At 34.1% G+C, this 14341-nt stretch overlaps 1 protein-coding gene across 1 annotated transcript in view; it reads left to right on the top strand.

The window, feature by feature from the left end:
* Positions 1–13887, top strand: part of DTWD2 (DTW domain containing 2) — a 152847-nt gene extending 138960 nt beyond the window's left edge. Inside the window, exon 6 of the mRNA XM_074202062.1 lies at positions 6433–13887. Coding sequence (XP_074058163.1) covers positions 6433–6603 — 171 coding nt within the window. The 3' untranslated portion in view covers positions 6604–13887. The remainder of the gene's footprint in view (positions 1–6432) is intronic.
* Positions 13888–14341: the final 454 nt, after the last annotated feature.

Below are 14341 nucleotides of genomic sequence, written 5' to 3'. Positions count from 1 at the left end.
TTCCAATTCTATGTCTATATCCAGAAGAAATTAGTAAAAAAAGGGATAAGTCCTACATGTTCCAAAATATTCATAGCAGCTCTTTCTGTAGTGGCAAAGAATTGGAAATTGAGGAGATACCCATCAATTGGGGAATGGTTAAACAAATTATGGTCCATGAATGCTATGGAATATTATTGTTCTATAAGAAACCATAAAGGGTGGGACTCTAGAGAAGCATGGAATGACTTACAGGATCTGATGCTGAATGAAAGGAGTAGAACCAAGAGAACAATATACACATTAACAACAATATTGTGAGATGAACAGCCTTGATGGAAGCAGCTCCTCTCAGCAGTTCAGAGAGCTAGGATAACTATATTAGACTGGCTATGGACATCGTTATCCCCATCCAGAGGAAGAAGAAAATCAAAACAAAACAAAACACATATGAAAAAAATAACTCTTCAGAATATGATGAACACTTTATAAAAATTATCTCTTACCCTTCATCTTACTTCCTCATGCCAAAAATGACTAATGTGTAAACATGTTTATCAAAAACATGTATGTACAATGTTAATCTGACTGTCCACTGAGGGGAGAGGGGTGGAAAGGGAGTGTGGGAGGAAATTTTGTAACTTCAAAATATACATGTGCATATGGTTGAAAATAATTTTTTTTTTAAAAAAGGAGTAGGCATTGTTTCAACTTTGCATTTTTTAAATTTAAATTTATTTTTATTAAAGATATTATTTGAGTTTTACATTTTTCCCCCAATCTTGCTTCCCTCCCCCCTCCCCTCCACAGAGAACACTCTGTCAGTCTTTACTTTGTTTCCATGTTGTACCTTGATCCAAATTGGGTGTGATGAGAGAGAAATCACATCCTTAAAGAGAAGAGAAGTCTAAGAGGTAACAAGATCAGACAATAAGCTATCTGGTTTTTTTTCTAAATTAAAGGGAATAGTCCTTGCACTTTGTTCAAACTCCACAGCTCCTTATCTGGATACAGATGGCACTCTCCTTTGCAGACAGCCCAAAATTGTTCCCGATTGTTGCCCTGATGGAATGAACAAGTCCTTCAAGGTTGAACATCACTCCCATGTTGCTGTTAGGGTGTATGGTGTCTTTCTGGTTCTGCTCATCTCACTCAGCATCAGTTCATGCAGATCCCTCCAGGCTTCCCTGAAATCCCATCCCTCCTGGTTTCTAATAGAACAATAGTGTTCCATGACATACATATACCACAGTTTGCTAAGTCATTCCCCAATTGAAGGACATTTACTGGATTTCCAATTCTTTGCCAACACAAACAGGGCTGCTATAAATATTTTTATACAAGTAATATTTTTACCCTTTTTCCTCATCTCTTCAGGGTATAGACTCAGTAGTGGTATTGCTGGGTCAAAGGGTATGCACATTTTTGTTGCCCTTTGGGCATAGTTCCAAATAGCTCTCCAGAAGGGTTGGATGAGTTCACAGCTCCACCAACAGTGTAATAGTGTCCCAGATTTCCCACATCCCTTCCAACAATGATCATTATCCTTCCTGGTCATACTGGCCAATCTGAGAGGTGTGAGGTGGTACCTCAGAGAAGTTTTAATTTGCATTTCTCTAATAATTAATGATTTAGAGCATTTTTTTCATATGCCTATAGATTACTTTGATCTTCTCATCTGTAAATTGCCTTTGCATATCCTTTGACCATTTGTCAATTGGGGAATGGCTTTTTGTTTTAAAAATATGACTCAGTTCTCTGTATATTTTAGAAATGAGTCCTTTGTCAGAATCATTAGTTGTAAAGATCGTTTCCCAATTTACTACTTTTCTTTTGATCTTGGTTACATTGGTTTTATCTGTGCAAAAGCTTTTTAATTTAATGTAATTGAAATCATCTAATTGGATTTTGGTGATGGTCTCCAATTCTTCCTTAGTCATAAACTGTTCCCCTTTCCATAGATCTGACAGGTAGACTAGTCCTTGATCTTCTAATTTGCTTATAGTATTGTTTTTTATGTCTATGTCCTGTAACCATTTGGATCTTATCTTGGTAAAGGGTGTGAGGTGTTGGTCTAGTCTAAGTTTCTTCCATACCAACTTCCAATTTTCCCAGCAATTTTTATCAAAGAGGGAGTTTTTATCCCAATGGCCAGACTTTGGGTTTCTCAAACAGCAGATTACTATAATCAACTCCTGCTTTTACACCTAGTCTATTCCACTGGTCCACCACTCTATTTCTTAGCCAGTACCAAACGGTTTTGATGACTGATGCTTTATAATATAATTTTAGATTGGGTAGGGCTAAGCCACCTTCTTTTGAATTTTTTTTCATTAAGCTCCTGGCAATTCTTGACTTTTTATTTCTCCATATGAATTTACTTACAATTTTTTCTAACTCGTTAGAGTAATTTTTTTGGAATTTTGATTGGTAGGGCACTAACAAAGTAGTCTAGTTTTGGTAGAATTGTCATTTTTATTATATTAGCTCTACCTATCCATGAGCAGTTGATATTTGCCCAGTTATTTAAATCTAATTTAATTTGTGTGAGCAGTGTTTTATAATTGTTTTCAAAAAGATTGTGAGTCTGTCTTGGCCAATAGACTCCCAAATATTTTATATTGTCTGAGGTTACTTTGAATGGGATTTCTTTTTCTAGCTCTTCCTGCTGTTTCTTGCTAGACCTATATAGAAAAGTTGAGGATTTCTGAGGGTTTATTTTATAACCTGCAACTTTGCTAAAATTGCTAATTGTTTCCAGTAGTTTTTTAGATGATTTCTTGGGATTCTCTAGGTAGACCATCATGTCATCTGCAAAGAGTGAGAGTTTTGTCTCTTCCTTCCCAATTCTAATTCCTTTAATTTCTTTTTCTTCTCTAATTGCTGATGCTAACATTTCTAATACAATATTAAATAGTAGTGGTGATAATGGGCATCCTTGTTTCACCCCGATCTTATTGGGAATGCCTCTAGCCTCTTCCCATTGAATATAATGCTTGTTGATGGTTTCAGATAGATACTGCTAATTATTTTAAGGAACAGTCCATTTATTCCTACACTCTCTAGTGTTTTTAATAAGAATGGATGCTGTATTTTGTCAAAAGCTTTTTCAGCATCTATTGATATGATCATATGATTTCTGACAGGTTTGTTGTTGATATAATTGAGTATACTAACAGTTTTCCTAATATTGAACCAACCCTGCATTCCTAGAATAAATCCTACTTGATCATAATGTATTATCCTAGTGATGACTTGTTGTAATCATTTTGCTAAGATTTTATTTAGGATTTTTGCATCTATATTCATCAGGGAGATAGGTCTGTAATTTTCTTTCTCTGTTTTAACTCTTCCTGGTTTAGGTAACAGTACCATATTGGTTTCGTAGAAAGAGTTAGGCAGAGTTCCATTTTTCCCCATTTTTCCAAAGAGTTTATATAGGATTGGAACCAATTGTTCCTTAAATGTTTGGTAGAATTCACTTGTGAATCCATCAGGCCCTGGAGATTTTTTTTAGGGAGTTCAGTAATGGCTTGTTGAATTTCTTTTTCTGAGATAGGGTTATTTAGGTATTTAATCTCTTTTTATCTTAACCTGGGCAACTTATATTTTTGTAAATATTCATCCATTTCACTTAGCTTATCAAATTTATTGGAATAGAGTTGGGCAAAATAATTTCGAATTATTACTTTAATTTCCTCCTCATTGGTGGTGAGTCCACCTTTTACATTTATGATACTAGCAATTTGGTTTTCTTCTTTCTTTTTTTTAATCAAATTGACCAGAGGTTTATCAGTTTCATTGGTTTTTTTCATAATATCAACTTTTGGTTTTATTTATTAATTCAATAGTTTTTTTTGCTTTCGATTTTATTAATTTCTCCTTTAATTTTTAGAATTTCTAATTTGGTGTTTAATTGGGGATTTTTGATTTGTTCTTTCTCTAATCTTTTTAGTTGCATGTTTAGTTCATTGATTTCTTCTTTCTCCAATTTATTCATGTAAGCATTTAGAGCTATAATATAGCCCCTGAGAGTTGCCTTGAATGAATCCCATAGGTTTTGGTATGTTGTTTCATTATTATCCTTATCTAGGATAAAATGGTTAATTCTTTATATAATTTATTTTTTGGTCCACTCATTTTTTAAAATGAGGTTATTCAGTTTCCAATTTGTTCTGGGTCTATATCTCCTTGGCCCAATATTGCATATGACTTTTTTTGCATTGTGATCTGAGAAAGATGTATTCACTATTTCTGCCTTTCTGCAGTTGATCATTAGGTTTTTTATGTCCTAGTACATGGTCAATTTTTGTATAAGTTCCATGTACTGCAGAGAAAATGGTATATTCCTTCCTGTCCCCATTCAGTTTCCTCCATAAGTCTACCATATCTAATTTTTCTAACAATCTATTTACCTCCCTAATTTCTTTCTTGTTTGTTTTATGATTCAATTTATCTAGATCTGATAGCGGGAGGTTGAGGTCTCCCACTAGTAGAGTTTTGCTTTCTATGTCTTCCTGTAATTCTTTCAGCTTCTCCTCTAAGAATTTGGGTGCTGTCCCACTGGGTGCATATATATTCAATATTGACATGACTTTATTGTCTATGGTACCTTTTAGGAGGATAAAATTTCCTTCCTTATCTCTTTTAACGCTATCTATTTTTGATGCTGCTTTGTCTGAGATAAGGATTGCTACCCTTGCTTTTTTACTTCAGCTGAAGCAAAATATATTTTGCTCCAACCTTTTACCTTTATTCTATATGTATTTCTCTGCTTCAAATGAGTTTCTTGTAAGCAGCATATTGTAGGATTCTGGTTTTTAATCCACTCTGCTATTTGCTTACGTTTTAAGGGAGAGTTCATCCCATTCACATTCAGGCTTATGATTACTAATTCTTTATTGCCCTCTGTGCTATCTTCCCTCTGTTTTTATCCCCGCCCTTTTATCCATATTCCCCAGTCTTTTGTTTCTCAAAACCACCCCCTTTGTTTCAACTTTTCTACCTGCACTTCAGTGCCTGGCACAAAGGTACATTCTGTTTTCTGTTTTTTTTCACTCACTTCTCTGGATGTAACTCTTATGTTTCTCATTATGTTAATGATATTCAAATTGCCTCACATTTGGTTACACTTTGTTATGTTGACCGTATTCACAGCATGCACTTTTGTGTTTAGTCCAGAAATATTTTTATGTTGTTGTTTATTTGATTACAATAGTATTACCACTATATCTAAAAGAGTACCTATCTCATTTTGTGTAGGTCATAAATTTATCCCCTTTCCGTAGATCTGATAAAGTATTTCTTGGTCTGTTTATTTATGGTATTGCTCTTTTATGTCTAAATCCTGTATCTATTTTGACCATATTTTGGTATAGTGTGAGATGAGAGATGCCTAGTTTTTGCCATGCTATTTTCCAATTTCCCCCCCAAAACTTGTTTTATCATTTTCATTTTTTCAACTATATTTTAATGTTATTTATTTCCTTTGAAAAATCTATTGTATTTTATGCATTTAAAAATGTTATTCTGGGGCAGCTAGGTGGCATAGTGGATAAAGCACCGGCCTGGGAGTCAGGAGTACCTGGGTTCAAATCTGTTCTCAGATATTTAATAATTACCTAGCTGTATGGCTTTGGGTAAGCCACTTAACCCCACTTGCCTTGCAAAAACCTAAAAAAAACCCAAAACGTTATTCTGAGAAGAGGTCCAAACTTTCACCGGATTGCCAAAGGGGTTCATAAATGCAAAAAGTTTTTAATTTAATAAGTAGAGCATCCTAAGATATATACTTATAGAATTTTTATAGTCTGATATATTTTATTAATTACAAGGCTATGGTACAGTTTGATTCCCTTAGTGATTTTTGTGGTTCTTCAATTATTCATTTGTATTCAACTCTTTGTGATCCCCTGGACTATACTGTATATGTATTTTTCTTGGTAAAGATATTAGAGTGGTTTGTCATTTCCTTATTCAGTGGATTAAAGCAAGCAAGTTAAGTGACTTGTCCAGGGTCACATATCTAGTAAGTATTTAAGGTCAAATTTGACCTCAGGTCTTCCTGTTTCCTTGGAGATAACTAGGTGACTTGGTGGATAGAGTGCTAGACCAGGAGCACTGAGACAAATAGAATATGGATAACTAAGAACATTTCTTCCCTTTAGCTATAATATTATGTAAAAATATATTTAAATTTCAATATCATTAGGAGAATTCTCTACTTTGTCTTGTGAAGTAGTCTAAAATTTTTCCCTAGTGATATACAGGGAATGAATTATCCAGTAAATTATTATGCCAAATAATGAATCTATTTGTAAGGCTATTTATTAGTGCTTGCTTAGATGTGTAAGAATCAATAGCAATATATGAGTAATTTTAGCCACTGCTAGAAAACGTCTAGATATAAATGTACATATTTAATGAATTTTTCATTTTCTTTCCCTCCATCAGACATTACTCCGGCCTCTTCAGGCTCTGTGTTCTTTCCAGCTTCAGCATGGTGCTCAGATTCGTCTCAGCAAGGAACACCTCTTGAAAAATGGTCTATATCCTAAGCCCATGCCAAAGAATAAACGCAAACTAAGGAAGATGGAGCTCTTAATGAATAGTGTTAAAATTTAGGGAAATTAAACTTGTGTTGTAAGTATACATATTTCAGTTGTTATTTATAACACCAAACTCATTTTTCAATTTACAAATAGTTCTGTGACTCAGCAAAGGAATTGAGAGAAATTATACAAAAATCTTGTCCAGAGTTGGGAAATGAAATGAATTGTCTTTTTGTTTTTGTTTTTTAAGAAAAGTGATAAAATTAAAAGGCATGATTTTATTTTTCAAATGTCTATTAATTTTTTCAACTCCTCTAATGAAAACATTAATTGCTGTTCTAGATTAACAGTTTCTATTCAAGGAATTGCCAATTATAAAAAGAGGAAAAGTGTTACAACTAACTAAGGCAATATTTTATTAGGTACTATATTATATTTGGAAAAGATTCTGCAATAGAGAAAGCCTGCATCAGTTTTCCGGGTTTGTACAGAACTTCATAGATATTGGTCAGTAGCTTAAAAACAAACAAAATCAAGTAAATTATAGAATATTAAAATCTGAGCATTTCGCTTTAATAAAAATTATAACAGAGTAAGAAAAATTCATTTCCCTGCTAAACTTGGACACAATTAACAGTGGAATATAAGTACTTTCTTATTAGGAAAGACTATTATTTCATATTTTAGAGGTTGCATATAGTTTTGAAAATTAATTTATATTTTCAGTTTCAGTCATTCTCAAAGAGAAAGTTTCTGTTTTTATAGTTATTAAATATATTTGTTGACTGACAATAAGCCATGTTTTGTTGAAATTTTCATAAGCAACAAAAGTAGAATAAAAAAGGTACAGTACTGTTCATTCCATTTTAATGGAATATCATTAGGATCATTGGAATTTAAAGGATAAAATTTTTAAAAATCTAAGAGAGAATTTTAGAAAGAAGTTAAATTTTACCACTTTGGGGAAATATTTGTGAAATTTCATAGAGATTATTTGAACTACATGTTTTGTGAACTAAATATTCCCCTTAGATAGTCCATTAGAAGAAAAGTTTATGTGCACATTTATATTTAGCTTAAATAATATGTAAAAGTATGCAAATTTTGACAATTAAATGTGATGTTTCCTTATTTTTGCAAGTTATGAATAAACTTGATTATTAGTGCTTGAGTTCATAGAATTGTTTTGCTATTTTCAATAGCTCTTTCTTATCCTGGACATTTAAATTAATAGAGTTCTAGGATTATATACTTTATTATAAAAGCATGTAAAATATAAAGTATATGAAATGAATTTTATTGCCACTTATTGGTGTAGCTGGATTTTTTTAAAGTTCTCTATTGCTTTATTTTAAAATACCTTTTCTGTGTGATATAGTTGTCTACATTTGCCATTGAATAATTGTAATCATATTTTGATATATCATTTTAATATATCATTATAGAGAAAAATGGTACAGATGTATGCTTTTTGAAGTTTGCTGTATCACTTTACTTGGTTTTCAATAATATAATAAAGGGCTACAAATCTTCACATTATTAAAAACCCTCACAAGAGAATATGAATTATCTTCTAGAAGTAGATAAGCTACTTTCTGGGAATTGGTAAATGAATTAAAATGTTTATATAATTTATACTTCCATGTTCAATTTTAATAGGGTTTTATCATAGGGTGAATAAAAAACTGTTAAAATCCAAAATAAATTGAAATGTCAGTTAGGTAAAACATACTAGAATTTCAGAATTTATAATAAGCGTGCGTTTTCCCTCACTTAAGGCCGAATGGCCATTTGTCTGGTTGGTTGTAGAATTTTTTTTCCTTCTATCATATTATACTAGATGGCCCCTGAAGTCCCTTCCAGTTCTAAAATTCTGAGTTTGTGAAATAGATTTAATATGAGAATATTTTACTTCCATACTTTAAATTTCTTAATCATTGTTAAAAGCCTTTAAATTATTAGTAACCTTAAGCATTTCAACATGATCTCATTTTTTTTTTTTTAGTTAATAAAAAGATTCATTCACCTTAGACAAATTTAACACCCAAACTAGACCCTAGTGGTCCTTCTCTACTGGTCCCAGGAAATTGTCCTCCTTTTCTCAAATTCGACTCAAAGTCTCCTCTCTCTCTCTCTCTCTCTCTCTCTCTCTCTCTCTCTTTCTCTTTCCTTCCCCTCTCTCTTCCTTTACCTCACTTTTTTCCTTCACACTAAAGTACTTCGGCATATATTTTGATATTTCTTCAAATACCCTGACCTTTCAATTCCACAATCTGTTTAACTATCACAACCATACATTTGGTCTTACTATCAATCACTTGCCTTCATTTTATATGGTCAGGGTTTTCAGAATTCCTTTTTAATCCTAATCTGTCGTTCTCTTTATACTTTACTCCTAATTCTATCCTGAACTATGTTCATCTGTTCCCCAGTATTTTCAGAGCCCATCACTCTTATTGTCAACTCTTTTCCCTTCCATTCAGTACTTTCAACTTCTTGCTTCACCAAAACAACCAAGGCTCTTTGCTCCTCTTCTTTTTACATCTCACATTCCCCTGACATCATCTTTCCATTTCTCCTCTTTCACTAGCCGAATAAAGAGATAGCCCATTTTACCAAAACCAGTCTTGTTCATATGTCATTTCTCTTTTCCACTCTCTCTTTCCCTTTCATCTATTATTATTCCTTCTCCATATTTATTCTTTAGCTTTCACATATCTACTATCTTTTCTGGTTGCTTACACAAACACTTCCAATTTTCTCATAATTAAAAAAAAATCTTCATCAGATCTATTATCCCTGTTAACTACTAACCTGTCATAGATCTCATCTGTCCTCAGTTAAACTCATTGGAAAAAACATTTTTTAAATCCATGTAATTGCTTCCTCTCATTCTCTCCTAAACACTCTGTAATTTGGCTTCCAATCTTATCATTCAACCAAATATGCTCTCCCCAAAATTATCATTGATTGCCTAATGACCAAATTGAATATTCTTTCTCATTCTTCAACCCTGATTACTTTGCAGCATTTAACTATGTTGAATACCTTTATCCTGAAAAATCACCCTTTCCTAGCTTTTTGTGCTTTATTTGCTATTAAAAAGTTTAGTTTGCCAAAGGGAGATTTATACTTTTCTTAAATTTGCAAACGCACTGATTTTTTATGACCTCAGTGTGGATATAATTCTGGGTCTGGAGACAGGAAGACCTGAGTTAATATCTGGGTTTAGACATTTATCAGTTATGTGATTGTGAGCAATTTACATATTCTCAGCCTCAGTTTCTGAAATGTAAAATGGGGATAATGATATACCTAATAACAGTATCTCACAGGATTGTTGTAAGGATCATATGAGATAATATTTGTAAAGTACTTAGCTCAATATCTGGTATGTAGTAGGCATATATTTTTAAATTACTCCCTCTCCCTCCTTCCTACTACCTATCTGACCTCTCTTAAGATTCCTTTGCTATCTCATCATCCATGTCATGCTCACTATCTATGGTTGTACCCCAAAATTCTTTCTTGGGACTTTATCTTTTCTCTAGAATATGACATAGAATTTAAATTTAATTTTAACTATTAATTTGATTCCCAGCTCTATATATCCATTCCTATATCACCAACTTACCTGTTAGGATCATTTTCAACTGAATTGTATGTATCTTGAACTTAACAAATTCAAAACAACTTGTTATCTTTCCCCCCAAATGCATTTGTATTATGAACTACTCTGCTACTGTCAAGGTCTTCTTACCCTTTCAGTTCCAATCCAATCTATCCTATTCATAGATGCCAAATTGATTTTTCTATGGCACAAGTCTGGCCATGTCAGTAAATTCTGGTGCTTCCCTGTTAACCTCTAGGATCAAATATATGCTACTCCGTTTGACATTTAAGACTTTTTACAAACTTCCTCTTTCTAGTTTTCTTATATATTACTCCTCTCCACAGACTAAGATCTACTCCTCCTGCACATCATCATTGTGCCTTTGCCTTGATGTTGTCCCTCCTCTCTCTCTCTCTCTGCTATATTTCCCTGACCTCTTCAATACTTAGCTAAAACATCATTATGTTCAGAAGTCCTTTCTTTTTTTTTATGTTTTTGCAAGGCAAATGGGGTTAAGTGGCTTGCCCAAGGCCACACAGCTAGGTAATTATTAAGAGTCTGAGGGCGGATTTGAACTCAGTAGTACTCCTGACTCCAAGGCCGGTGCTTTATCCACTACTCCACCTAGCTGCCCCAGAAGTTCTTTCTTGATGGATCATCTGCCACCCTGCCTCCCAAGTTAGTTTCTTTCTCTCTAAGTTTACTTGGTATCTTCTTAGATTATGTAAATATCTTCAAAGTATTTTCTTTGTACTCTGTTGTGTGGATCATGCTCAATTTTTCTTTGTTTCCATTGTAAGCAGTTAATAAATACTTGTTGATGGGTCACAGTTAAAATGAAGAAAAGTTTTCAGGTTTTGTGCCATCTTGAGATCATTTGTCAAGTTGAAATAAAAGGTGATTCCAAAAATTCTCCTACATTTGTATAGTGCTTTATAGTCATATGTATTATCTCATTTGATCCTCCTTACAACCCGATAAGTAAGTCATATATTATTATCCATTTTTTACAGATAAGCCATCAAAACTAGATCTTCTGACTTCCACTACACTAGGCACTATTATCTAAAATAAGATAATTATATAATAATTTGTAGTAATAAGTAAAGATGCTGTATGGTGATAAAGCTCTGAACCTGGAGTCAGGAACACCCAAGTTAAAATACAGCCTCAGATACTTCCTTGGCCACTTTGCTTCACCTTTCAGTTTCTCCTTCAGTTTCCTCATTGACAAAATAGAGATAATAACACTGATTTCTCATAGCTGTAATAATCAAATGACAAAATATTTGTAAATCACTTAGTGTACATTTAAAGAATGACTGTTTTAGATGTTTGTGCCCCTTTCCTTAGTAATTTAAAAAGTAATTCATGTTGCCTAAGAATTTACTTCTAGTTTGTATCTCAAGGCATTTTCTTTCAGGAGCATGAAAGCTAAACTAGGGAAAAGTTCCTTTTAGCTCTGTGTAATAGTCAATCACTTGGTATTTATGTATCGAATGCCTACTCTGTTTCAAGCCTTATGCTGAAGACTGAGAATAGTAATGTAGCTCTGATGTGGTGAGCAGGGTTGTTCAGTCATTCTGTTTTGTTCCCCTCAGTCTACAGTGCAGGGCAAGAAGCAAATTTTATTCAGCACTTATTCCCATTTCAATGAAAGAGTTAAAGTTAAGTCTACAAATATAAGCAAAAAAGAAGTAGATCTTGCCCTCAAGCAGCATACAAACTAATTGGGGAGGATAACACACGCTAACATGCTAGAAAGTAGGTAAGGGAATTTTGGTATTGAATTTCAGAAGCACAGCTGGGAAAAGAATTGTTTGGCCTGCCTGGGTCCTTCCTCCAAATGGAGACTGTAGGGAGAACAAACAAATGAGTAATGGGAACTGGAATATCTGAAGAATATTCCAGCCATTTAGAAGACTCAAGAGATGGGTGTATTGGGTTTAGACTGTATAGCTTTCCTTGATCATGAAATCTAGAAAATCAGAAGATGGCCAGGATTGGCCATGAAGATTGACTGGGCTGGAGTCCCTGTTCAAAACAGAAGAGGCCAGAGAGCAGAGAGATTTTCCAGAGTCAGAAAAGGGACTGATGGTTTTGGTAGACTAAGACTGTAGCTATAGCAAAAACCTGAGGTCTGTAGTCAGAAGCACAGCAGGGAGGGGAATGTTTTTGCAGTATAAATATTTTTTCCTCTCCTCTGGGAAGTTGTAACAAAAGTATCTATAAATCTCACAATTTTTTTTTTAGATCTGAGCCCCTAACCAGAGTCAGAACTCTAGCAAAATAACTCAGTGTAAAAATTTCTTCTACAGGATGCTCCCCTCCATTGCTTCCTACCAATTGCATCTCCAATAAACACTAGCAAATGCCATTGTTTATAAAAGACAAAGAAAATATTTAAAATAGGAGGTAAAATTCCCCCATTCTTTTGAGTTCTTTTTTTTTTATTAAAAATATTACTTGTGGCGGATAGGTGGCACAGTGGATAGAGCACTGGCCCTGGAGTCAGGAGTACCTGAGTTCAAATCCGGCCTTGGATACTTAATAATTACCTAGCTGTGTGGCCTTGGGCAAACCACTTTAACCCTGTTGCCTTGCAAAAACTAAAAAAAAAAAAAAAAGATATTACTTGAGTTTTACAGTTCCCCAGTCTTACTCCCCCCCCACCGGAAAGCAATCTGTCAGTCTTTATTTTGTTTCCATGTTGTACATTGATCCAAATTGAGTGTGATGAGAGAGAAATCATATCCTTAAAGAAGAGACAAAAAGTCTGAGAGATAACAAGATCAGATAATGAGATATCTGGTATTTTTTCTAAATTAAAGGCATCTGCATACAGATGGTACTCTCCTTTGCAAGACAGCCCCAAATTGTCCCTGATTGTTGCACTGGTGGAATGAGCAAGTCCTTGAAGGTTGAACATCACCCCCATGTTGCTGTTAGGGTGTACAGTGTTTTTCTGGTTCTGCTCATCTCATTCAGTATCAGTTCATGCAAATCCCCCAAGGCTTCCCTGAAATCCCATCCCTCCTGGTTTCTAATAGAACAATAGTGTTGCATTACCACAGCTTGTCAAGCCATCCCCCAATTGAAGGACATTTACTTGATTTCCAATTCTTTGCCACCACAAATAGGGCTGCTATAATATTTTTGTACAAGTGATGTTTTTACCCTTTTTCATCATCTCTAAATTCCCCCATTTTCAAGGGGGAAAAGATTTTAGTTTCTCCTAAGGGAACCTGGGGAATATTACCTCTGAGTCTAATTTAGGAGTGTTTCAGCAATACAATAGTTCCAACTTTCGTTCTCTCAATCAGGTTAGAGAACCTCAGCTGAGATACTGGGATACTCTCAAAAGGAAGAGGGATTCTTAATTTAGGATTAGCAGAAATCTTTTCAGCTCTGTTTCTTTAGGATCTTGCTTCTCAGGGCTACTATTTCCCAGGCAGGTGACAGGAGAACTTGGTTGTTTTGGGAAGTTAGTTTCCTTTTGCATAGCTTTTCCTTTTGGTACCTGTATAGGTGTATAGGGCTGAGTTCCTTCTATGACAGACCTTAACCTAATTTAAAGTGACTATCCAATTTATTTCTTTTATCTCTATAGGCTAGGCCATAGCAAACCAATGACCATTTGCAAGTCAATGACTATTTACCTTAACATATATATCTACATCTACATCTACATCTACATCTACATCTACATCTACATCTACATCTACATCTACATCTACATCTACATCTACATATATCTACATATACATACACATATACACACATATACACATATACATACATACACACACACACACACACACACACACATATATATATATATATACATATATATATATATATATATATATATATGTATACTTTTTACAACGCAATGGGGTTAAATGACTTGCCCAAGATCACATAGCTAGGGAATTATTGTCTGAGGTCGGATTTGAATTCAGGTCCTCCTGACTCCAGAGTGGTACTCTGTCCTCTGAGCTACCTAGCTGCCCCCCCTACCTTAAAATCACCAAACAACTTTATAAAAAAACTATCCTATGTTTTCCATTTGATCTATGCAAATGAACAGGAAGGAAAAAGGTACAAAGACAATCTATGTCCTAGTGGGTAAGTCCAACATCTCTGTTGGAGGCTCAGCTGCTTTCCTATTGTTACTTGGTTTTATATCTTTTATAAA

The sequence above is a fragment of the Macrotis lagotis genome, chromosome X (genome assembly GCF_037893015.1).
Source record: "Macrotis lagotis isolate mMagLag1 chromosome X, bilby.v1.9.chrom.fasta, whole genome shotgun sequence".
NCBI classification, from domain to species: domain Eukaryota; kingdom Metazoa; phylum Chordata; class Mammalia; order Peramelemorphia; family Peramelidae; genus Macrotis; species Macrotis lagotis.
This window is presented reverse-complemented; position numbering and strand designations above follow the sequence as displayed.